The sequence below is a fragment of the Garra rufa genome, chromosome 21, assembly GCF_049309525.1.
Source record: "Garra rufa chromosome 21, GarRuf1.0, whole genome shotgun sequence".
Lineage (NCBI taxonomy): Eukaryota > Metazoa > Chordata > Actinopteri > Cypriniformes > Cyprinidae > Garra > Garra rufa.
The window spans coordinates 3000578-3025116 of NC_133381.1; the positions used below are offsets into that span (position 1 = coordinate 3000578).

Consider the following 24539-nt stretch of genomic DNA (forward strand, 5'->3'; position numbering starts at 1 on the left):
GTTCTCGAATCATTTGATTCAATTCGGGACTTTGGTTAGGGTTCTCGAATCATTTGATTCAATTCGGGACTTTGGTTAGGGTTCGCGAATCATTTGATTCAATTCGGGACTTTGGTTAGGGTTCTCGAATCATTTGATTCAATTCGGGACTTTGGTTAGGGTTCGCAAATCATTTGATTCAATTCGGGACTTTGGTTAGGGTTCTCGAATCATTTGATTCAATTCGGGACTTTGGTTAAGGTTCGCGAATCATTTGATTCAATTCGGGACTTTGGTTAGGGTTCTCGAATCATTTGATTCAATTCGGGACTTTGGTTAGGGTTCGCGAATCATTTGATTCAATTCGGGACTTTGGTTAGGGTTCGCGAATCATTTGATTCAATTCGTAACTTTGGTTAGGGTTCGCGAATCATTTGATTCAATTCGGGACTTTGGTTAGGGTTTGCGAATCATTTGATTCAATTTGGGACTTTGGTTAGGGTTTGCGAATCATTTGATTCAGTTTGGGACTTCGGTTTGGGTTTGCGAATCATTTGACTCAATTCAGGACTTTTAAGTACAAACAATCCGAAGAAAACTTTAAAACAGAAAGCAAAATCACTTTGAAAATTTTGTTGCTATGCAGTTGCTAGGGCGATTGTGCAGTTACCAAGATGTTACAATGTGGTTGCTAATGTGCTATATATTTATTAATATGTTCTGGGTGGTTGCTAGTCTTTTTGTGATATTCTAAATTGCACCCACAAACCCAGTAGTAACTGAGATTTCATTCATTCTGCACTATGAAAACTTCCTCCAGTGACACACACTCATTGTTCATTGTCTTTGGGTTTCAGACAGACTCTGCTCCAGTGAGCATGACAGCGGTCTGAGAGAGAGCTGTTCATGTGCTGATTGTGATGAAGTCTCTAGTACTGGCAGGAGTTGATGCTGTACACTGTAGATTGTCCAACAGCCACGGCTCTTCTGCCCTTGTGTTATTCTATACACTATTACACCAGAGCATTTCATCAATCAATAAAACCTCTATAAATACCTCCAGTGTGTAAAGAATCAGTCCTGAGGAAATAAACATCCGTAGCACTGATGGTTTTTATTCAGCGCATTATAAAGGATCTTTCATGGACAAACATTGAGCATCCTTCACCGTAACACTGGGACTAAAAACTCGAGTAAAGCGTCAGTGCAGGTGAAGTTCTTCTGTATGATTTGTGTCTCAGACAGTGATCAGGTGACACATTTAGGTTATAAAAACGTTGTGGAAACTTTTTTTTAAAATGTTATATATGATTGTCTATATGATTATATAACATTACTTGAAAGTTCTAAAAACATTTCTTACAACATTTCACAAACATTATTTTTACGCCCTCCTTAGTTAGAAGTGGGTTCAGGAATCATTTGTTTCAGATCGGGACTTCAGATCGCGAATCATTTAATTTATATTGGTTTCAAAATGCTCCAAACACATCCTGTATCGCAAATCATTTGATTCAGATAGGGGACTTTAAATTGCAGATCCCAAATCATGTGATTTAGAGCGGAATTTTAAGGCGTGTTCGCCAATCATTTGATTTAGATCGGGACTTCAGATTGTGAATCTTTTGATTCAGAACAGGACTTCAGATTGCAAATAATTTGATTCAAATCATGACTTTAGATCGCAAACCTTTTTATTCAGAACAGGACTTCAGATTGCAAATAATTTGATGTAGATTGTTTCAAAACGCTCTAAACACATCCTGTATCGCAAATCATTTGATTCAGATCGGACTTTAAATTGCAGATCCCGAATCATTTGATTTAGATCGGAACTTTGAAGCGTGTTCGCCAATCGTTTGATTTAGATCGGGACTTCAGATCGTTAATCTTTTGATTCAGAGCACGACTTCAGATCCCAAATCATTTGATTTACATTGGGACTTCAGATTGAGAATCTTTTGATTTAGAACAGGACTTCAGATCCGAATCATTTGATTTAGATTGGTACTTTAGATTGTGAATATTTTGAATCAGACCGGTACTTCAGATTGTTAATCATTTGATTTAGATCCGGACTTAGGAGTGGGTTTGCAAATCATTTTGCAAATGGAATGATTTGCCCTCCGCGCTTCGAGTCCTTATTTGAAATGATGGTTCACAAATCATTTGATTTAGATCGGGACTTCAGATGATGAATCATTTTATTTAGATCAGATCTTCGGAGTGGGAATGGAATGGAAAAGCAGCCCCTTTAAGAATGTGTTCTCTCAATGTTAAGAAAATTTATATCAACTATTAATAAAGTTATAAGGATGTTCCATACGTAGTACATTACAAACATTTTGTCTGAACATTTAAAACAGCGTTAGCTAAAGTTGTGAGAGTGTTTCCTGTTGCTGGGTCTGCACTGGTTCCAGCAGCTCAGCATCAGTAATGAATGTAATGAAATCAAGCAATCAGCCCAGAGGTCATATGAAACTGATCACACACAGACACTGAAGATCCTTTGGGTTTCTTGCATGCTTTGCATGTCTGGCATTCAGTAGGAAACACAGCACTCCTGACACTGTGTGTGTGTGTGTGTGTGTGTGTGTGTGTGTGTGTGTGTGTGTGTGTGTGTGTGTGTGTGTGTGTGTGTGTGTGTGTGTGTGTGTGTGTGTGTGTTTTGTATGTATGTGTGTGTGTGGTGGGCTGAATGAGTCAAGCTCTGTGGGTAATTACACATCACATCACTAAACACCAGTGTGTGTGTGTGTGTGTGTGTGTGTGTGTGTGTGTGTGTGTGTGTGTGTGTGAACAAGGGTTTATATATAAACTGATGCGGTTTTAAATTGTCTTTAAATGTTCCCAGTTTTGGAATGGTACTAGTTTTCCCACACAGATTATTTGTATAAAAAACTCAGAACCTGCTGCAACCATAAATCAACATGCTAAACCCCTCAGGACTCAGGAGTTGGTTTGTGTGAGGACTGTGGCGGATCTGAGTGTGTTGTGTCTGATGTGTGTGTCTGCGGTTGATGCTAGTTCACTCTGAGCTTCATGTCGTCCTTCATCACACAGACAGCAGAGCTTGAGTTCACTCTGAACACAGACAAACAGAGAGACAAACAGGAGCACAGCGAGCTATTATCACATCGCACAGCTCAGGTGTTTCTCATAGACGCCAATGAGACTCAGTGGAGCCTATAGCTTAATCGGCTTCACAGATGTTTCTCCAGAAGAAAATTCAAGTTTCAAAAAATTCAAAATTCAAAAAATCATCAAGTTTTTTAGCACTGTGCACTAATGTAAACAACTATTGACTCCTTTAGGTGTGTAAGAGAAGTACTGTATATTGTTTTTAGGTTGTAGAATGTAAAGCCTTAGTTAATGTGTGTCTTTGGATTTTGATTCTGTCCTGTGAACATCTCATTTGATTGGATTTAAAGTCTCACAGATGAGACAAGCTCAGGATGAGAGTTTTATCAAAGGATTACTCCACTTCCAAAATTACAATTTCCTGATAAGTTACTCACCCCAATGTCATCCAAGATGTTCATGTCTTCTTCAGTCATAAAGAAATTACGTTTCTTGAGAACAATATTATCATATATAATACAATATTGCTATGTTTATTACAAGCTCACTGCAGTTTTAAATGCTTGAGCTCTTTAAAGCATGAAATATTCTGATTGGCTCACAATTCATCATCAGTTAGAAAGTTTGTTGTAGACAAACAGTTTTCACCCTTTAATTGACATCTTTTACATTTACAGATTTGTCATAGGTGGGAAAACTTCTACAATTATTTCTAAATAATACTTTATGTATCCAAAATCAAATTGGCTCAAAAACAGGTGGGCTCCAGTAAAATAAACAGGAGTATATATAATATAATCTCTAATACTAGCTTATCAGTGTAGCATCAGCACAGACGTATTGAACTGCTCTGTTCATTCACTGTGAATCAGCCTGAGGCTCTATCTACACACCATATACCCACTCTATCTGACAGCTGCTCTATTAACACACTCTAATCTCCCTACTTTATATCTCACACAATGATTGTGTCACATGAACAGACATAAAGAAGCAGTTTAAACAGTGTGACAACTAGCCCCCGTCTCGGCTAGAGAGCTTGCTTTTGAATGGCTGATGCAAATCTTTTGATTAAATAGATTTAAATGTTTAGTTTTAAATTAGTTAAAGTATTGAATACAGTACAGTTGTCTCAAATAACATATTCTGAGATCTGAAAGCCTGTCAATGGCAGATAGTAGTTTCTGAGTCACCGATGCCCCCTGGAGGAGGAGCAACTCTCTGTTTTATAGGAATTAGTTATTTGCTAGTTATTATAGATAACTAAAATTAAAAACAACAAGAACATTTTTCCTTAAAATACATTTTAACAGTAAATCATGCATTTTATTTCAAGCTAGACCGAGCAAAATTTCTCATTTTAATTTAGTTTTTTTTATTAACTTAATTTGCAATAATGATGTAACAAAAAGTTGAAAACTAGTAACATCTGAATGCATTTGAATGAAGATATTTTTTTGGTTTGTTTTTAATCATCTGTTGCAGCCACTTTGAATGAATACAGCTGAGGTCAAGAATCTGCAAAATGTTTATTATTTTACCAATAATAAAAAAAACAAAACAATAAAAAATAAACTTAAAATATATTTTAACAATAAATGATGCAGTTTATTTCAAGCTAGACCAAGCAAAATTTCTCATTTTCGTTTAGTTTAACTTAAAATAAAATACAACAAAATAAAGTTATGAAAACAATGTAACCATACTTAAAAAATAAAATAAATAGAAATTACAAAAACACTTTAAGTAAAGCTGCAATGAAAAAAATAAATAAAATTAAAAATATGAATACAATATAATGGTATAAAAACATATATAAATGTATTGATCACATGGGGGTTAATAGATTGATAGATAATCTAATCAATAATTACTGACAATCAGAAAGTTGTTTTGTGTTCACATGGTGGCGCTGTTTCATTTCTAATTCTAATGAGCTCATTAGTTGAGTTGGTGATTCATGCAAATGAAAGCAGTTTGAAAACAGTGCAGCTGCTTCTGTTTCACTGTGGTTTTACTATAGTATTGACGGCAGGAGCACAGCTGGAGTCGGTCTGCTTGAGCCGGACTGGACGAGCATCTTAATTTCATGGGTTTTGAGAGTAATTCAGTGCAGAGCCTGAGAGAGATGCAATCAATCTGACTTTGCATTTGGAACAGAACCAGGCATTTAGTCAGCGTTTGGAGGTCTGGCGGGTCCGGCTGCAGATGCATTATCATAATGAGACGCGATTAATCACTGTAGCCTTCACTCGCATTATCAATAGTGTTTCTAATCTCTCTGACTGAGAATTTTGCAGAGGAAACGTATGTGAATTGAAATTGAGTTTCTCTCATTTCTGTGCTGTGATCCACCAGAGAGATATAGAAGGAGAGAGACTGATGCTGTATATGGTGTGTGTCACGTTGTGTTGTGTGTTCAGGTCGGCTAGTGAAGGGCACAGGGAGTAACACACTGAATTATAGAGCTAAACATCAAACATTCATTCACAGCGTCTTACATACGGTCTACATATAGACACACAGCACAGAATGTTCTTACAAAGACATTGCGTTAACATACATGCAGGAATCATACATGCAGATCAATTGTTGTTGGTTTTTAATTAACTTTTAATTTGCAAAAAAATAATTTAACAAAAAGTTGTAAACTAATAGCTACATCTGAATGCATTTGAATGATGATACTGTTTTTTGGTTTGTTCTTAAACATCTATTGCAGCCACTTTGAATAAATACAGTTGAGGTCAAGAATCTGCAAAATGTTAATTATTTTACCAAAACAAGAGGGATCATACAAAATGCATGTTCATGCAGGTTCAAAGACTCACTGATGCTCCAGAAGGAAAAACTTTTGGAATTTGAAGATCAGGGTAAATTTTACTTATTTAGACTTCTGGGAAACATGTAAGCATTAGCATCTTCTATAGCCTCTGAAGGGCATTATTAAATGGGGAAAAAAAAAATACAAATATAATATTTAGGCAAAATAAGAAAAATGTATGCATCTCCATTCTGTTCAAAAGTTTTCACCCTCCGGCTCTTAATGCATGGTTTTTCCTTCTGGAGCATCAGTGAGTGTTTGAACCTTCTGTAATAGTTGCATATGAGTCCCTCAGTTGTCCTCAGTGTCAAAAGATGGATCTCAAAATCATACAGTCATTGTTGGAAAGGGTTTAAATATACACAATGCTGGAAAACCAAAGAATTTGTGTGATAATTTTTCTGAAGAACAGCAGGCAGTTGAACTGTTCAGGACAAACAAGGGACTCATGAACAACTTTTACTAAACAAAAACACACAGATGTGGATCATTAAGGTAACAACACAGTATTAAGAATCAAGGGGGTGTAAACTTTTAAACGGGGTCGTTTTTATAAATTCAGCTATTATTTTTCTCTTGTGGACTATGTGTAAACATTTTTATGCACATGAATTCAGCCCTTATTCTGACAGGTACTGTTACAGACATCAGGTTGTGTTGTGTTGCTAAACAAAATACAACAGGTCTGTGATCATTCATAATTCTATTATATATGACTGATGGTGTTTGTTGATTATATCAGACCTCTGGAGCTGCTTTATTGCATTAGATCAGAGTGTGTCTGAGCACAGATACACTTTAATATCAGTAAAGACATATATATTTTAGACATATAAACACTATTTTGCACTAATGATTGCTATTATTATCAAAGCAGTGACTTTAAAGTCTAAAGTCTAATCATTTTTCCTGCAGAAAACTCTCTGTTGCATCCAGAGGACATCTGGATGCTGGATGCAGATGAATCCCTTACCCAGGAGGCTTTGCGTCATCCCAGCAGACCGGATCACCTAGACTTCCTGAGAATCACGCCGCCGGAGGACGACATCATCGGAGACACTCCCTACAATCCCAAACTCGGAATAACGGTGAGTCAGTCAGCACTGTGATGAAATTAACATATTGTAGACTTCTGCGTTTATTTGTAATATTCATTCAGATTCTGACTTTTTTTTCTTAAATTCTGACTTCATATCTCACAGTTCTTACTTTTTTCTGACTTTATATCTCACAATTAAGTCGCTGGGGTATATTTGTAGCAATAGCCAAAAATACATTGTATGGGTCAAAATTATCCATTTTTCTTTTATGCCAAAAATCATTAGGAAATTAAGTAAAGATCATGTTACATGAAGATATTTTGTAAATTTCCTACCGTAAATATATCAAAAGAAAATTTTTGATTAGTAATCAATTAATAATTGCCTTTAAAGGCAATTTTCTCAATATTTAGATTATTTTCCACCCTCAGATTCCAAATTTTCAAATAGTTTTATCTTGGGCACATATTGTCCTATCCTAACAAACCACATACATCAATGAAAATGTTTTAGATGTTTAGAATGTTTTTAAATTTTTCCCAGTAATTGACCCTTATGACTGGTTTTGCCGTCCAGGGTCACATTTTATATCTCACATTTATTATATATCGCAGTTTATCTCACATATATAAATAAATAAAAACTTTTATATCTCATAAACTTTTGTATCTCAAAATTCTAACTTTTCTTATTGCAATTGTGAGTTTTTAAATAAAAATCTCTGAAATGTAAGAAAAATAGTCAGAATTGTGAGAAGAAAAGTCACAGTTCCCTTTTAATTTATATACCTTATATTTACCTTTTTTTTATCCTGTGGTGGAAACTAATTTCCATATTCAAAATTGAAACTTAAATTTGAGAACATTTAGGAATTATTGTTCTTGTAGAACATCTATTGTTCTTGAATCAGTTTTTATCAGTTTTTGCAGCTCTTTTGTGGACATTCTGAGAAATTTAATCCTCAAAACACAGTCACATACTGAATAACTTTATATGCATTACATATATAACAAATACTGTTTTCTTCAGGGTTCCTCTAAACTTGTGGTCTAAAGCTTACACACACACACACAGGCTTTGTATAAGAAGTCTTTCAGGTCCAGAGGGCACGTCAGCAAATCCAGATTTCTCAGCTCAGCGAGAAGCTGGAGACTCATTTGTTTTTTAGAGGGCACGTCTGACTGATTCAGCAGCAGAACATGTTAATAACTCTAATAACTGCACTGAGAAACTGTGCTTCCTCCTTATGTCTGATTAATCATCACCTTATAGGACATGTTGGACTAAGGTTTATAAAGTTGTACTTCCTGAATGTTCAAAATGTTCAGTTTTTTAAAACATTCAGAAACATTGTTTCATGGTTTTGTAAATGTGTGTTATTTTGAAAACAGCATGCAAATGTTACTTTTGAACATTCTCAGAACATTTTTAAACATCCAGCTAAAATGTTTCAGGAAAACATTCCATGAATGATGTATAAATAATGTTGTGAGAACATTATTAAAGACCAGATAACTTTTAATGTTTGTTTAGAACCTTCTGAGAACGTTCCCTGTTAGCTGTTGTGTCTGTGTGTGTGTTTCACATCAGTAAAGTTGAGTGAAATGCCAGCATACCGACACACCCGCGACGCGCCTGAATCTGACCACGGTGGAAAACACACTGATCTCAGATCAGATTAGATGGGCGTGACACAGTCAGCAGCGAATGTCAGATAAAATGACTTAATGTAGTTTTGGTTCTTGTGTTATCTGGTCTTACAGGTTAAACTAACTGCTTTTACACCAGCTCCGGAACCTTTGTTGTAGTTTGTCATTGTAGTTCTCAGTAACATCAACAATAGACATGAACTTTCCCTGACAGGTTACTGTTATTTATAGAGCCGACTCAGACTCTGTTCAATACAACTTAAAAAATTATGACTGCATTTTAGTGCCACGTTGAATTGTAAAAAAAAATCTAATATTACGAGATTAAAGTTGTAATATTTAGAGAATAAAGTCGAAATACTACGAGAAAAAAATAGAAATGCTATGTGAATAAAGTCGAAATACTACGAGAATAAAGTAAAAATACTATGAGAATAAAGTCAAAATATTACAAGATTAAATTCAAAATACTATGTGAATAAGGTCAAAATATTACAAGAATAAAGTCAAAATACCACCTGAAAAAAGACAAAATACTATGTGAATAAAGTGAAAATATTACGAGAATAAAGTCTAAATACTACCTGAATAAAGTCAAAATATTATGAGAAAAAGTTTAAATACTACGAGAATAAAGTCGAAATACTACCTGAATAAAGTCAAAATATTATGAGGAGAAAAAAGTTGAAATATTACGAGAATAAAGTCTAAATACTACAAGAATAAAGTCGAAATATTATGAGGAAAAAAGTTGAAATATTACGAGAATAAAGTCTCAATACTACCTAAATAAAGTCAAAATATTATGAGAAAAAAATTTAAATACTACGAGAATAAAGTCGAAATATTACGAGAATGAAGTCGAAATACTACCTGAATAAAGTAAAAATATTATGAGAGAAAAGTTGAAATACTACAAAAATAAAGTTGAAATATTGCGAGGATAAAGTCGAAATATTATGGGAAAAAAGTTGAAATATTGCGAGAATAAAGTCGAAATATTATGAGAAAAAAAAAAAACAAATATTATGAGAATGAAGTCAGAAATACTATGAGAATAAAGTAAAAATATTACAAAAATAAAGTCAAAATATTACGAGAAAAAAAAATCTTACGAGAATAAAGTCAAAATATTATGAGAATAAATTTGGAAATACTACCAGAATAAAGTCGAAATACTACAAGAATAAAGTTGAAATACTGCGAGAATAAAGAACTATGTGAATATAGTCATGTACTATAAGAATAAAGTTGAAATACTACGAGAATAAAGTCTAAATATTACAAGAATGAAGTCGAAATACTATGTGAATAAAGTTGAAATAGTACGAAAATAAAGTCGAAATACTACAATATTAAAATAACTTTATTCTCAAAATATTTAGACTTTATTCTCGTAATTCAACTTTATTCTCGTAGTCTTTTTAGATTTTTATTTTTAACGTGGCACTAAAATAGCATCATACAAAATACTCCTGTTACAGCCAAATTTGAATGTAGATGTAGTTTGATTGTTTTGGATGGAGGAGCTTTAGTTTACATTGCTTTCTTGTTCTTAAGTTTCAGTAAACATGCAGCAGTAATCACTCTGTGTTCAAAAGCACTGGTTCTCTTACATAAGAAGAGCTCAGAAGAGGCCCGGACTGCTTATATATAATCTAGCCGCACTACACATGCTGGTAACTCTAATGATGAGATGCATGCGGCTCTATGTTCTGGTTTCGGTGGGTTTCAGCTGAACTTTGGCACATGCTGTTGTTGTTTCATTAAGACACTCTTTTCTTCGGGATGAATTTCCTTTCATCCTGAAACATGTGGCAAACAGTCCGTGAACTTGAGCGGGATCTCGGCCAGATCACTGTGACGACCGGAGCGTTTGGGTTCTGGAGCGGAATGTGCTCAGAGAAACACAACTAACAAACAGACCTCATGTTTCGGGTTTCAGGTCCGTCACAAAGAGAATGTTTAAAACAAGGTTATGAGAAAGAAGACTATGATGAGTTCTTTTTATTTATTTATTTAACATTTTTTGCTTTTATGATTTTTATCATTTCTAATTAAATTTTCTGTCTCTTTAAGTTATATAAATATTATATAAATGTTTAAAATATATATAGGTTAATTTAGACATAAATAAATATTTATATTTGTATCATGATTATATTTTATTTATTTATTTATATATATATATATATTTTTTAGAATAAAGTCAGAAATGCTAAGAAAATAAAATCGAAATACTACAAGAATAAAGTCGAAATATTATGAGAATAAGTTGAAATACTACCAGAATAAAGACAAAATGCTATGTGAATAAAGTCAAAATTATTATTTTAAGTATTGATACTTAAATATTATATAAACATGTATAATTATATTATGTTAATGTTATATAATATTATGTAAATAATATTTAAAATATGTATAGGTTTTTAGACCTCAAATATATATTTTATTGTATTCTATATTCATTCTTTTATATTGTATTCTATGCATATTTTAAAGCTGTTTATTTTTAATATATAAATATTATTGTCACAAACGGGACGACCAAGAGTGAGGATCCAAATGCAAGGCTTTATTAAGCAGATCGTAGTCAGACAGACAGGGTCGAAAACACCAGCAAACATGAACAGCGAAGACAATCCAATAGCGTAATCCAATAAACAAGCGTGGGTCAAAATCCAAGTGGGCAGTCCAAATGAAACAATGAAATGAAAACAAGAAACTAGAAAACTAAGACTAAGACTGGGAAAACAAAAACAGAACTATGGCTAGGGAACAACAAGGAGACTAGGAAACCTGAGAGCAAAGGAAAACGCTTGGTAGAGTCCGCTGGAGCAAAACAATACTTCGCGATGTGTGTGTGATGAGCTGGCTTTTATGTCTGATAAACAGGAAGTAACCATAGAGGCAGCAGAGGGAGCAGCAACAGTCAGTGGGGGTAAGGGCTCCCTCTGCTGGCCTGGCGTGACATAGCCCCCCCCCAAGGAGCGGCTTCCAGACGCTCCAAAAAACAACAGGAGGAAACAGTCCAGGGGAGCGGTGGGGGGGCCAGGAGACTGAGGCAGAACAGGTTGGGCAAAGGCCCTCCAGAGCAGGGCAGGAGATTCAGGAGCCCTCCAGGGCAGGGCTGGAGGCAGAGCAGTCCTTTGAGGTGGAGCAAGAGTCTTAGGAGCCCTCCAGGGCGGAGCAGGAGGCTTAGCGACCCTCCGGGGCAGAGCAGGAAGCGTAGAAGCCCTCCAGGGCGGAGCCGAAGGCGGAGCAAGGGGTTTAGGAACCCTCCAGGGCGGAGCAGGAGGCGGAGCGGCCCTCCAGGGCAGAGCAGGAGGCGCAGGAGCCCTCCAGGGCGGAGCAGGAGGCGCAGGAACCCTCCAGGGCGGAGCAGAAGGCGCAGGAGCCCTCCAGGGCGGAGCAGGAGGCGCAGGAGCCCTCCAGGGCGAATCAGGAGGCGCAGGAGCCCTCCAGGGCGGAACAGGAGGCGCAGGAGCCCTCCAGGGCAGAACAGGAGGCGCAGGAGCCCTCCAGGGCGGAGCAGGAGGCGCAGGAGCCCTCCAGGGCGAATCAGGAGGCGCAGGAGCCCTCCAGGGCGGAACAGGAGGCGCAGGAGCCCTCCAGGGCAGAACAGGAGGCGCAGGGGCCCTCCAGGGCGGAACAGGAGGCGTAGAAGCCCTCCAGGGCGGAACAGGAGGCCGCATTATGGACTGGGACCTGGGGAGAACAGAGATAGAGGAGGCAGACAGAGCAAGGAGAGAAGTAGAGAGTTCATGGGAGAACGTGGCCTCCATAGCCGTGACCAGGCAGACGAGAACTTCAGGAACGACTTTCGTGGCAGTTCCTGGGCAGACAGAGACTTCTGGAACGGCCCCAGACGCCAAGACAGAGATGACAGGGAACCTAGGCGGTGCAGGCAGAGCAGGGAGTCTTGGCGGAGCAGGCAGGGCAGGGAATTTTGGCGGAGCAGACAGAGCAAGGAGTCTTGGCGGAGCAGACAGAGCAAGGAGTCTTGGCGGAACAGGCAGAGCAAGGAACCTTGGCGGAGCAGGTAGAGCAAGGAGTCCTGGCGGAGCAGATATAGCAGGGAACCCTGGCGGTGCTGGCAGAGCAGGGAGCACTGGCGGTGCTGGCAGAGCAGGGAGCACAGGCGATGCGGGCAGAGCGTGAAGCCTTGGCTGAGCGGGCAGAGCGTGAAGCCTTGGCGGAGCGGGCAGAGCGTGAAGCCTTGGCGGAGCGGGCAGAGCGTGAAGCCTTGGCGGAGCGGGCAGAGCGTGAAGCCTTGGCGGAGCGGGCAGAGCGTGAAGCCTTGGCGGAGCGGGCAGGGCGTGAAGCCTTGGCGGAGCGGGCAGAGCGTGAAGTTCCGCTATGTACGCCACCTCCGAAAGAGGTATAGGCGCAGCGGACATGCCTGTAGATGAGGTCTCCAGAACAAACTTGTGGGCAGACTCATGGGCCGAAGAGGCAACTGGGGCGCAGTGTGCAGCCCACACACTCAAAATGGCGATAGCCATAACAGGTAACACAGTTGGCAGAGGAATGCCCTCCGGGTCATTGGGCGTGGGGCTTGGGAGCGTTGGCTCTGTGTGACTTGGGAGCGTTGGTTCTGCATGGCTTGGCAGCGTTGGCTCTGCATGGCTTGGGAGCGTTGGCTCTGCATGGCTTGGGAGCGTTGGCTCTGCATGGCTTGGGAGCGTTGGCTCTGCATGGCTTGGGAGCGTTGGCTCTGCATGGCTTGGGAGCGTTGGCTCTGCATGGCTTGGGAGTGAAGGCTCTGGATGCTCAGGGGAGATGTGACTTGGCAGTGAAGTAGTAGCTATGACCTGACTCGTCATGACAAGAGCAGCAGTGACTTGATTTGGCGTGAGAGGGACAGCTGTGGCTTGGCTTGGCTCGGAGGGAACAGCTGCTTGACTTGGCCTGACAGGAACAGCAGCTGTATCTTGACTTGTCCTGGCAGGGACAGTGACTGTGACGTGACTTGACTCGGCAGGGACAGCAGCTGTAACTTGACGTGACTTGGTAGGAACGGCAGCTGGTGCAGGTTCGAGAGAAGCAGATATGACGTTCACAGGCGATGGCTTGGTTGACGTGGCGTGAGCAGACGCTGGCTTGGTTGACGTGGCGCTAGCAGACGCTGGCTTGGCTGATGTGGCGCTAGCAGACGCTGGCTTGGCTGATGTGGGGTGAGCAGACGTTGGCTCGGCTGACAGTAAGGGACCAGCCGAACGAGCTGACAGCAGTGGTGGGTCCTCCAAGCTAGACATTAGTCTCTGATACGTCCTGGAAGGGTGAGAGTCTGACGCTGTAGCCACTCTGTTAATAACAGCCTCAGGTATGGCGGCCATTTTGTGTGCCAGCACGGGCGTGGCGGTCATCTTGGGTGCAGGCTCTGGCGTGGCGGCCCTCTTTGCAGCAGGCTCTGGCGTGGCGGCCATCTTTGCAGCAGGCTCTGGCGTGGCGGCCATCTTTGCAGCAGGCTCAGGCGTGGCGGCCATCTTAGCAGCAGGCTCTGGCGTGGCGACCATCTTAGCAGCAGGCTCTGGCGTGGCGGCCATCTTTGCAGCAGGCTCTGGCGTGGTGGCCATTCTGACCGGGAACTCAGGAACGGAAGCCATCTTATGAACGTGCTTTGGAACGGCGGCCATCTTGTGAGCAGGGTCTGGAAGAGCGGCCATTTTGCGAACAGGATCAGGAAGGGCGGCCATCTTGGGTGCAGTCTCAGGAAAGGCGGCCATCTTATGAGCTGACTCGGGAAGGACAGCCATCTTGGAAGCAGGCTTTGGGACGGCGGCCATCTTGTGAACTGGCTTGGGGGTGGCAGCCATCTTGTGAACAGGCTTGGGGATGGCGGCCATCTTGTGATCGGGCCTTGGGGTGGCAGCCATCTTGTGAGAGAAGTCAGACGTGGTAGATTTCTTGTGAGCTGGGTCCAATCGGGTGACCATCTTGAATGCGGACTCAGGAAGGATGGTCATTCCGAAAGCTGATTCGGGAAAGGCGGCCATTTTGTGAACAGGTTTAGGGAAGGTAGCCATCTTGTGAAGGGGCTCCTGAAAGGCAGACATCTTATGAACAGGCTTTGAACTAGCAGACATCTTGTGCTTTGGCTCTGGGCTAGTAGACATCTTGTGCTGTGGCTCGAAGCTAGCAGACGTCCTGTGCTGTGGCTCGAAGCTAGCAGACATCTTGTGCTGTGGCTCGAAGCTAGCAGACATCTTGTGCTGTGGCTTGAAGCTAGCAGACATCTTGTGCTGGGGCTCAACTAGAATACCCACAGTACATGGAGAGCCGCATAACGACAGTGCATAGTTCATATAATCCTTCAGTGAGCATAAGGATTTCCCCCCAGGCAACATTGATCTTGTTGGTTCATTCAGCCCCATACGGAATAAGTCCTTAAAGTATACCTCATCAAAAAATGATACTTTATGCAACAACTCACTGAAACGTTGAACATATTCCTTGATGGGGAGATCTCCTTGTCTGAGGAGCAGAAGTTGGTCGACTGGGTCCATGTTGTGATGCTGGTGGTGAGTAAAGCCGCTGGATCCGGGTGTGGCGAAGTATTCTGTCACAAACGGGACGACCAAGAGTGAGGATCCAAATGCAAGGCTTTATTAAGCAGATCGTAGTCAGACAGACAGGGTCGAAAACACCAGCAAACATGAACAGCGAAGACAATCCAATAGCGTAATCCAATAAACAAGCGTGGGTCAAAATCCAAGTGGGCAGTCCAAATGAAACAATGAAATGAAAACAAGAAACTAGAAAACTAAGACTAAGACTGGGAAAACAAAAACAGAACTATGGCTAGGGAACAACAAGGAGACTAGGAAACCTGAGAGCAAAGGAAAACGCTTGGTAGAGTCCGCTGGAGCAAAACAATACTTCGCGATGTGTGTGTGTGATGAGCTGGCTTTTATGTCTGATAAACAGGAAGTAACCATAGAGGCAGCAGAGGGAGCAGCAACAGTCAGTGGGGGTAAGGGCTCCCTCTGCTGGCCTGGCGTGACAATTATATACATATTTGCAAAAATATGTTTTTGTGTTTTATAAATATGATCATATTTTTATACTTGTATTTCATGTGTTTATTTATTATTTTATATTAAGGTTATGTACAGTAACAAGCACAGTAACGTTTTTTAACAGTAAGATTTTGAATGTTTTTAAAAACGTCTCTTCTACTCACCAAGCCTGCATTTATTTGATCCAAAGTACAGCAGCAAAATACAATATTGTGAAATATTTTTACTATTTAAAATAACTGTTTTCTATTTGAATGTACTTTAAATTAAATTTTATGACTTCAAAGCTGAATTTTCAGCATCATTACTCCAGTTTTCGGTGTCACATGATCCTTCAGAAATCATTTTAATATTCTAATTTGCTGCTCAAAAACATTTATTATTATTATATAAGTTAAAAACAGCTGGGAAACTTTTTTTTAGGTTTCTTGATGAATAGAAAGTTCAGAAGAACAGCATTCATCTGAAATAGAAATCTTTTGTAACATTATAAATGTCTTTATCATCACTGATCAATTTAAAGCATCCTTGCTAAATAAAAGTATTAATTTCTATAATTAATATATAGATTATATATATAAAAAATATACTGACTCCAAACTTTTGAGTGGTGAATGGTATAGTATATAATGTGCATAATAAAAAAGCTGTTTTAAATATTTATAATAATCAGAAGGGTTTCTTGAGCAGCAAATCAGCATATTAGAATGATTTCTGAAAGATCATGTGATACTGAACACTGCAGTAATAATGCTGGAAATTCTGCTTTTATCACAGAAATCAACAGTTAAAATATATATATTTTATATAAAATACAAAAAAAATTCTTTATTACTGCTTTTGCTCTATTTTAAATCAAATAAAAGCAGGCTTGGTGAGCGGAAGAGACTATAAAAAACATTAAAAATCTTACTGTTCAAAAACTTTTGACTGGTAGTTTATAAATTATTATAGTATATATTTATATATATACATATATACTTAAATTATTATTTTTTTAATTTGCATTTTTTAAATATATATAAATATTTCTAAATTAATTATAGTGATTTGATGTGTTAACGAAAGCCTCTCATACTGTGTTTATGTTTTGTCCTGGACAATTTAAGGTCTCACTGGTTTTCTAATATATTTTTACCTGGTTTAAATAATTTTTTTCAGTACTATACATAGTCTCACACCACTGGAGATAAATCGGAAGTTTACAGACGCTTTGCTCGATCACTGATTCTCTCTGCACACTTGATTCTGTATTCAAGCACTACAGGTCAGCACTATAGCAACAGAGAGGCGTGGCCAATGACCTCAGTAGAGCTCATTATAGCTGCTGTTGTAATGGTGTAGCTCCGCCCACTTCACCTGACCCTGCAGGAGATTACAGAGAGAGAGAGAGAGAGAGAGACTGAATCTCTACCTTGCATTTCCAGCTCCTGCGCTGGAGTAACCGGACACTCGCAGGTGAATTTCTGCCAGGTTCATCGATGAACAGAGACAGAGGGAGTGGTTAGAGGGAAAGGTAATCAAACCTGCGTGACTCCTTCCTCTCCAGAGACAGCGCTGAACTTTCTCTAGGAGAAACACAAGCCTTCACAGACTCCGCCGGAGCAGGAAGTTGCCATGTTGCCACATTCCGGAAAAAAAATCTTTAAGGGAAATATCTGGAGCTCGTATCCGTTACTTCCGTAAGTTTGCTTTCGCTGCCTGAACTACTGAGACACTTCAGACTCTGTTTTCTTTCTCACACTGGATATGCATGTTAAACTTCTGGCACAAAAGTGTTTCCAAATGCTTTATCGGCTCGCAGCTCTTTCACTGTTAGAACTGGAGCGAGAGAGAGAGAATACCGGGGATTTTCACGCACAAAAACCTTTTGTTTTCTCAAGTCTGTGAAACTGGAGCGTGAGCAGGTTGAAGTAAAACCACATTAACTATGCAGCTATTGGATTTCACCTCATAGGATTCAATGCAAACAGGAATATGAATTCAGACTACACTAGGATCTCTGATCAGACGACAGCCGTGTTGATGTCATTCCGAACATTGCCTGATGAAGATGCTAATGGTCATATTGGAGCAGTAGATCCTTTGACACCAAAATCTGGAGATGGTTTGGAGGAAAACACGGAGCTGGAGCACCATCATTTACCTGTTCAGGAGGCAGAACACTCTTCATGGACGTCCTCCGATCCGTATCTGGTGCAGGTGACCAGGGTGGAGACGTACATCGACGAGGACGAGGACGCAACAGGCGTTCAGGAAAGGTCAGGATGACGAGGTCACCTCAAAGGAAACCAATACACTGCAAAAAAAATGAACATTTTTCTTGTTTTCCAATACAAATATCTATATTCTTAAAAGTAAAATGACCTTAGTCAGCTTCCAGTGTTGGGGAAAGTTACTTTTACTCCTTAAAAAAGTAACTAATTACGTTACTTAGTTACTTTTTTATTAAAAAGGAATATGTTACGTTACTTTTTAAATCTGGGCAGGGCTTGCTTGTTTGTTTTTAATATAAAAAGTTCTATTTTTGTCAAATGTAAAAGCCTTTTTACACCAAAAGCCTTAGAGAAAAGTAAGTTGACGTCTGTACAGTAGACCATAGAAGAACAAATGTCAACTCTTCAATAAAAAAAGGAAAACAAATGTTAGATTATCTTGAGTAATTTTTGCTTATTAGTATGGATGAATTGGATCATCGAAGGTTGACAGCAAAGACATTGGTTCATAAAATGGGATTAAATACATAAAGGATATTTGTATTATTTAACATATTTATTTATTGCAGTCTTGTGTTCATTTTGAGGAATACTGTATTTGTTTTTTTGGTAAGTGAGATGAATTAATGCATGTTCACATTTGTTCTAGAACTAAAGTAACATCTTACTCACAATTTCTCTCAACATGAGGACAGGAGAGCTTTTAATCAATAAATGGGGGAAAAAGTAACTCAGATATTTTCTTCTCAATTAAAAAATAATGCGTTACTTTACTAGTTACTTGGAAAAAAATAATATTATTACATAACATGCGTTACTTGTAATGCGTTACTCCCAACACTGCCAGCTTCACAGAAATAGCTAAATCATTAATGGAAACTCAACTATGGAGACAGTTCAGATTCAAGACAATAGTGTCATAATTCAGCTCAAGTTAATTCAGATCAATAATGGTGTTAATCAATCAGCTATAGGCAATTCTACAAAGATATTACTTACATAAGAATATATTTACATGACAATGATGTACTTAAAACAAAGCATTTTTCCACAGATAGACATAAATAAAACTTTTTTTGCCTACGAGTTCCAAAGAAAAAAGAAAATATGCACTTAATGAAAGAAAATAAATTGAATCGTTTCACAAAAGTAGCTTGTAGATCTGTCATTATGTTATATTCCCCCGGTTTCACAGACAAGGCTTAAGCCTAGTCCGAGACTAAAATGCACTGACTGATCTTAAAATATATCAGTGCCTTTGTTTTGTCTCAAGATGCACACCAGTAATGTTTTTTCTAAGGCGCGTTTATAAAAATTGCTTAAATGCCTTAATTGAACTATGGCCTAATCTTGGTTTAAGCTAAGCCCTGTCTATGAAGCCGGGCCATAATCAGCAGATCTTGCATTCAGTTTGTTTTCTTTCAGTTACCACAGGTTTTTTCCTTCTTTTTGGAGTTGGTTGATCGTAGGGTTCATTGATATGAGCTCATGCACATATGCTTTTGCTTACGAGTTCCAAAAAGAAATACAAAACCTGTGCTTATTGAAAGAAAATTATTAAATGCATTAAATTAAATGCAAGATTATAATATAGCATAACCAAAAAAATATATAATAATAATAATAATAAATAATAATAATAATAATAGGCCATTTTTGGGATCTTTTTTTTGCAGATAATTTTTGACAGGTGTAAAAAAAAAAATATTTTTTGGCTAGTTGTTTCACACTGTGTGAACAAATTCAGTAATTTTTCGTTCAGTACTTTAACATTAACTAGCATTTTCAGGAAAAAGAAAATTCCACACAATAATTAGGGTTATTTCAAAGGGCAAACAAGATTACTTATGGATTTTTAGATTAATATTTATAGACTATTTAGGATTAACACACCCCTCTGACCAATATGTTTTCTTGTTTTAAGCAAAAACTCTAAATAAATAAATTTTCTCTTAATAAATAAATAAAATTTATTTGGTAAATGCCTTGTTTTATGAAAAGTTTTACCAAAATTAAGTGAGTTTTTGCTTAAAACAAGAAAAAAATTAACTTAAGAAACATAAACTTAACTCTTTTGCTGTACTAAAAATACTTATTTGGTGTTCCCAGTTAAAAATGGCCTTTTAAAAGTTGCTTGTAAATCTATTGTTATGCTATATTATCAGCAAATCTTGGATTCAGTTTGTTTTCTTTCAGTGAGCACAGGTTTTCTGCTTCTTTTCTGAGCTGGTTGATCGTAGGGTTCATTGATATGAGCTCTTGCACATACAAAAAGAAATACAAAACCTGTGCTTATTGAAAGAAAATAAATTAAACCCAAGATAATAATATAGATAATTATATATATTTTTATATTATATATAAAAAAACATACAAATAATATTAATAAAAATAATAATTTAGGAAGTTGTTTTATCCTGTATGATCAAAGTCAGTCATTTTTAGTCCAGTACTTTAACTTTAACTAGCAAAGAAAATTCCACACAATAATTTGGGTTCATTCAAAGGGAAACACGATTACTTATAGATTTTTAGATTGATATTTATAGACTATTTTCTTGTTTTAAGCAAAAACTGACTTTATTTTGATGCTTGTTTTCCCTTTAAATAAATGAATAAATAAATAAAATGTATTTTGTAAACACCCACATGATGTTAATTCTTGGTTTCTAAAAAAAAAAGGATCAGTTTTTGCTTAAAACAAGAAAAAATGTCTTAAGAAACATAAAATTAACTCTTGTGCTGTGCTGAAAACACTTATTTGGTGTTCCCAGTTAAAAATGGCCTTTTAAAAGTTGCTTGTAAATCTATTGTTATGCTATATTATCAGCAAATCTTGGATTCAGTTTGTTTTCTTTCAGTGAGCACAGGTTTTCTGCTTCTTTTTCGAGCTGGTTGATCGTAGGGTTCATTGATATGAGCTCATGCACATCAGTTTTTGCCTACTAGTAGCAAAAAGAAATAGAAAACCTGTGCTTATTGAAAGAAAGTTAATTGAATCTAAGATTATAATGTAAAAAAATATATATATAATAAATAAAAAATAAGCAATTTTTGGGATATTTTTGCATGTAATTTGTAAAAAAAAAATAATAATAATCTAATTTTTAATAAGTTGTTTTACCATGTAAAGAAGAAATTACACTCAATAATTAGGGTTAATTTAAAAGGGGAACAATATTATTGATAAATTTACAGATTATTATTTATAGGCTATATTTAGGATTATCACACCCCTCTGACCAATAATTTTTTTAAGCAAAAACTCACTTTATTTTAATCCTTTTTTCCTCTAAATAAATAAAACATTCCTTAATTTAAAAAAGCTTAGATATTTGTACTGGAAAACAAGACAAGACATTTTCTTTGCAGTGTCCATTTGAGTAATAATGAGTTTAAACCCCTAGATTTAAATCTTCTTGTTGTTGACAGGGAACATGAAGGATCTGAGGAGAAACTCGAGCCGTTTGTGGTCAAAGCCGAGAGTCTCGTGGAGCGATCGCTTAAAGACGCTTCGATTCTGAACCGGACAGGTTCCTACGGAAAACTCAACCGCTCTCTGGATTTCTCATCCCGCATTTTGGATGATTCCAGGAAAGAAGTTCCATCTTGGAACGCTCATAGAGTAGATTCAGCATCAGAATTACTGAACAGAAGTTTCACTGGCAACTCAGATGTTAGCAGCTGGAGACGAGTCCTTCCTCTTCACAAACCTTCACCTGCTTCAGAATCAGATAATGCAGGTGAGAACATTGATTCGCTTTCAGGTGATTCTCACCAAGAAGGGAATTCAGAAGCAGATCCTGCCTCTCCAGTGGATTCCCAAAAAGGAGATACTGATAGTCCAGCTTCTGTTTTACCAACCTCAGATCCTCAGCCAGAGACAAAAGGTCTTTCAGAGACGGTCTCGGGATCTGAAAGCGTGCCAGACGCTCTCTCTCCTCCTCCGAAAGACTCCAAACAGGACAACAGTCCGACTAAAAGCAGCGGCGACAGATACCAGATGCCCGCTCTGTTCAGCGGCTTAAGGGTGCTGAAGAAAGGAGCGCTCGGAGACGAAAGAGAGACGCTTTCGGAAATCAAACAGAGAGACGCCGATCGAGCGCTGCTGAGCCTCAAACAACACGTCAACAAAGCCAAACTCGAACAACCCATAAGCAGCGGAGTTACTAAAAAGAAAAACGAACCCAGAAGTTTGTCTGAAATCACCAATTTGTTACAGAAAGTGTCGAACGTTGAAGTCAAACAGAATGAGGACAAATCGGACGCTGCGGATTCAAGCGATGAAGTGACCTCTGGAAAACCGGAGGGTGATGTTAAAACAGACAGTGGTACCAAAACGCCGACAGATGCGTCATTTGATGCTTTAAAATCTAAATTATTCGGCTCTAAATCTGCTAAGAAGGATCCTGTGGAAGCCGCGCTAGACCTGGACGCTGTCAAGAGGAAGAAGAAGAGCGATAAAGAGCTGCTGAGGTCCATCTTTGAGAGACAGAATAAAGCACCGGTTGCTGAGGTCAAAAGTCCTACAGAGGAGAAAGAGAAAGTATGTATTACAGATGATTTAGCACACCGCTGTCAACGTGAACGTTCCTTATTCTTTGTAATAAGTTCAAAGATTGTGAATCATTTTTAGTAGGGCTGTGCAATAATCGAAATTCAGTTTCAATTTCGATTTCAGCTTCAATGATAATGAAAATACAGTAATCGAGATGAAACAATTATTGCGTCTCATTCCGCCCCGTTTCCAGTGGTGCGTTTTCGCTCCTCCATAAAAGCCTAATTTCACATGCAAATCAGCAAAATCATGTAACGTGACTCTTATAAAAAGGGACGTGCTTGATTTATTAATGTTTCTTTGATGTTGTGTTTTTAAAAGCGCTGAGCTCAGAGACGGAACAGAACATGGACGTGTAAAGATCTTTTAGCTCAAGGTGCGCATAAACGGTCAGATACACGCAAAAATATTTCAGAATGAGGCGCTTGGTGATTATTTGTGTAAACCCTAGTAAGTTATGTCTTAAATGATCATAAACAGTTGAGAATGAAAATACGTGTGTAACAGTATATTGGATCCATGTGGCTCTTAAAGCGGCAACATATGTGACCCTGGACCACAAAACCAGTCATAAGGTTAAATTTTACAAAACTGAGATGTTTACAACATATGAAAGCTCAATAAATAAGCTTTCTATTGATGTATGGTTTGTTAGGATAGGACAATATTTGGCCGAGATACATCTATTTGAAAATCTGGAATCTGAGGGTGCAAAAAAAAATCAAAATACTGAGAAAATCACCTTTAATGTTGTCCAAATTAAGTTCTTAACAATGCATATTACTAATCAAAAATTACATTTTGATATATTTATCGTAGAAATTTTACAAAAAATCTTCATGGAACATAATCTTTACTTAATTTCCTAATGATTTTTGGCATAAAAGAAAAATCAATAATTTTGACCCATACAATGTATTTTTGGCTATTGCTACAAATATACCCCAGCGACTTAAGACTGGTTTTGTGCTCCAGGGTCACAAATAATATTCCTTCTGCCGTCCGTGCTTAATATTAATAAATCGTAAAAATACAAAGAGAAAAATCACTCTCTGCACTTGAATGTTTAATTCTGTTTTATTTTACATTCAAATAATTACATTCAATTTCTGTAGTAGGCTGTTTGACTGCTTTAGACTTGCATAAAAGTATTCAGAATTTTTTTTTCTTTTTCATTTGTATATTTTTTCTGTTGCATTGCTATCTTTAAATGAATCACTAATATAAAGTTTTGGACCTAGTCATAATCGTGTTAAATAATCGTGATTACAGTATTGACCAAAATAATTGTGATTATGATTTTTGGCATAATTGAGCAGCGCAAATTTTTCATATCATAGTTACAGTAGTTATTTATTGATTTATACACCTTATTTTTCAATGCTAAAGTAAGCTGTTTTCTGGTAAAAGGTAAGATTTCTGGTTCATAAGCCGGAATGAAATGCAGTAAACAAACCATTGTGTTCATCTTTCATACAATACATTAAAATAATATGGCAAGACACACTAGTTTGCAATATCAAGCTGCAAAATAAGTTGTTTTGTACAGCTAAAAATAGCTGGACATGGATAAGTCTGGAAACCAGACACATTAAATAAAAAGAAAAAAAAGAAGGTGGATAGATTTTTATGAAATTTTAAGGGTCCATTCCCTAGCAAAAAGTAAAAGATTTAAAATGCATTAATTTTATGCTAAGTATAGTTCAAGTCTATTTTTATTTTATTTTATTTTATGTATTATTAATTATTAATTTTGTATTTATAGTAAATATGTTATTTTTTGTAGTAAATAAGTTAATAGACTTTTAACATTTTTACTGACATATTGCTACTTACTGATATAAAAATTATTTTAAGAAAGTTGTAATGAAGCTTTTTTTGAAGTACTACTTGTGCACAATGCACATTTCTTTCTTAGTTGGACTTGAGCTCTACTTTCGCACAATTAAAGTAAAACAAGTACAACATTAGTTGTTACAATTAATCAGACTTTAAATATACCAGTTTAGTATACTAAAGGTACAATTGCAGGGTATTTTTATTAAGTACATAATATGTAAATGTATTTGTAGTATACTTAACATGAAATAAATGTAGTATATTTATTTTTCACTAGGGTTGCCACATGTCAGTGAATTTTTGTGAGAAAATTTACTGGCAATAAATA

The 24539-nt window shown here is 37.6% G+C and overlaps 1 protein-coding gene across 1 annotated transcript in view; it reads left to right on the plus strand.

The window, feature by feature from the left end:
- LOC141296226 (formin-1-like) overlaps positions 1-24539 on the plus strand; it is a 66054-nt gene that overhangs the window by 4194 nt on the left and 37321 nt on the right. The window contains exon 2 of the mRNA XM_073827499.1: positions 6800-6972. Coding sequence (XP_073683600.1) covers positions 6800-6972 — 173 coding nt within the window. The remainder of the gene's footprint in view (positions 1-6799; positions 6973-24539) is intronic.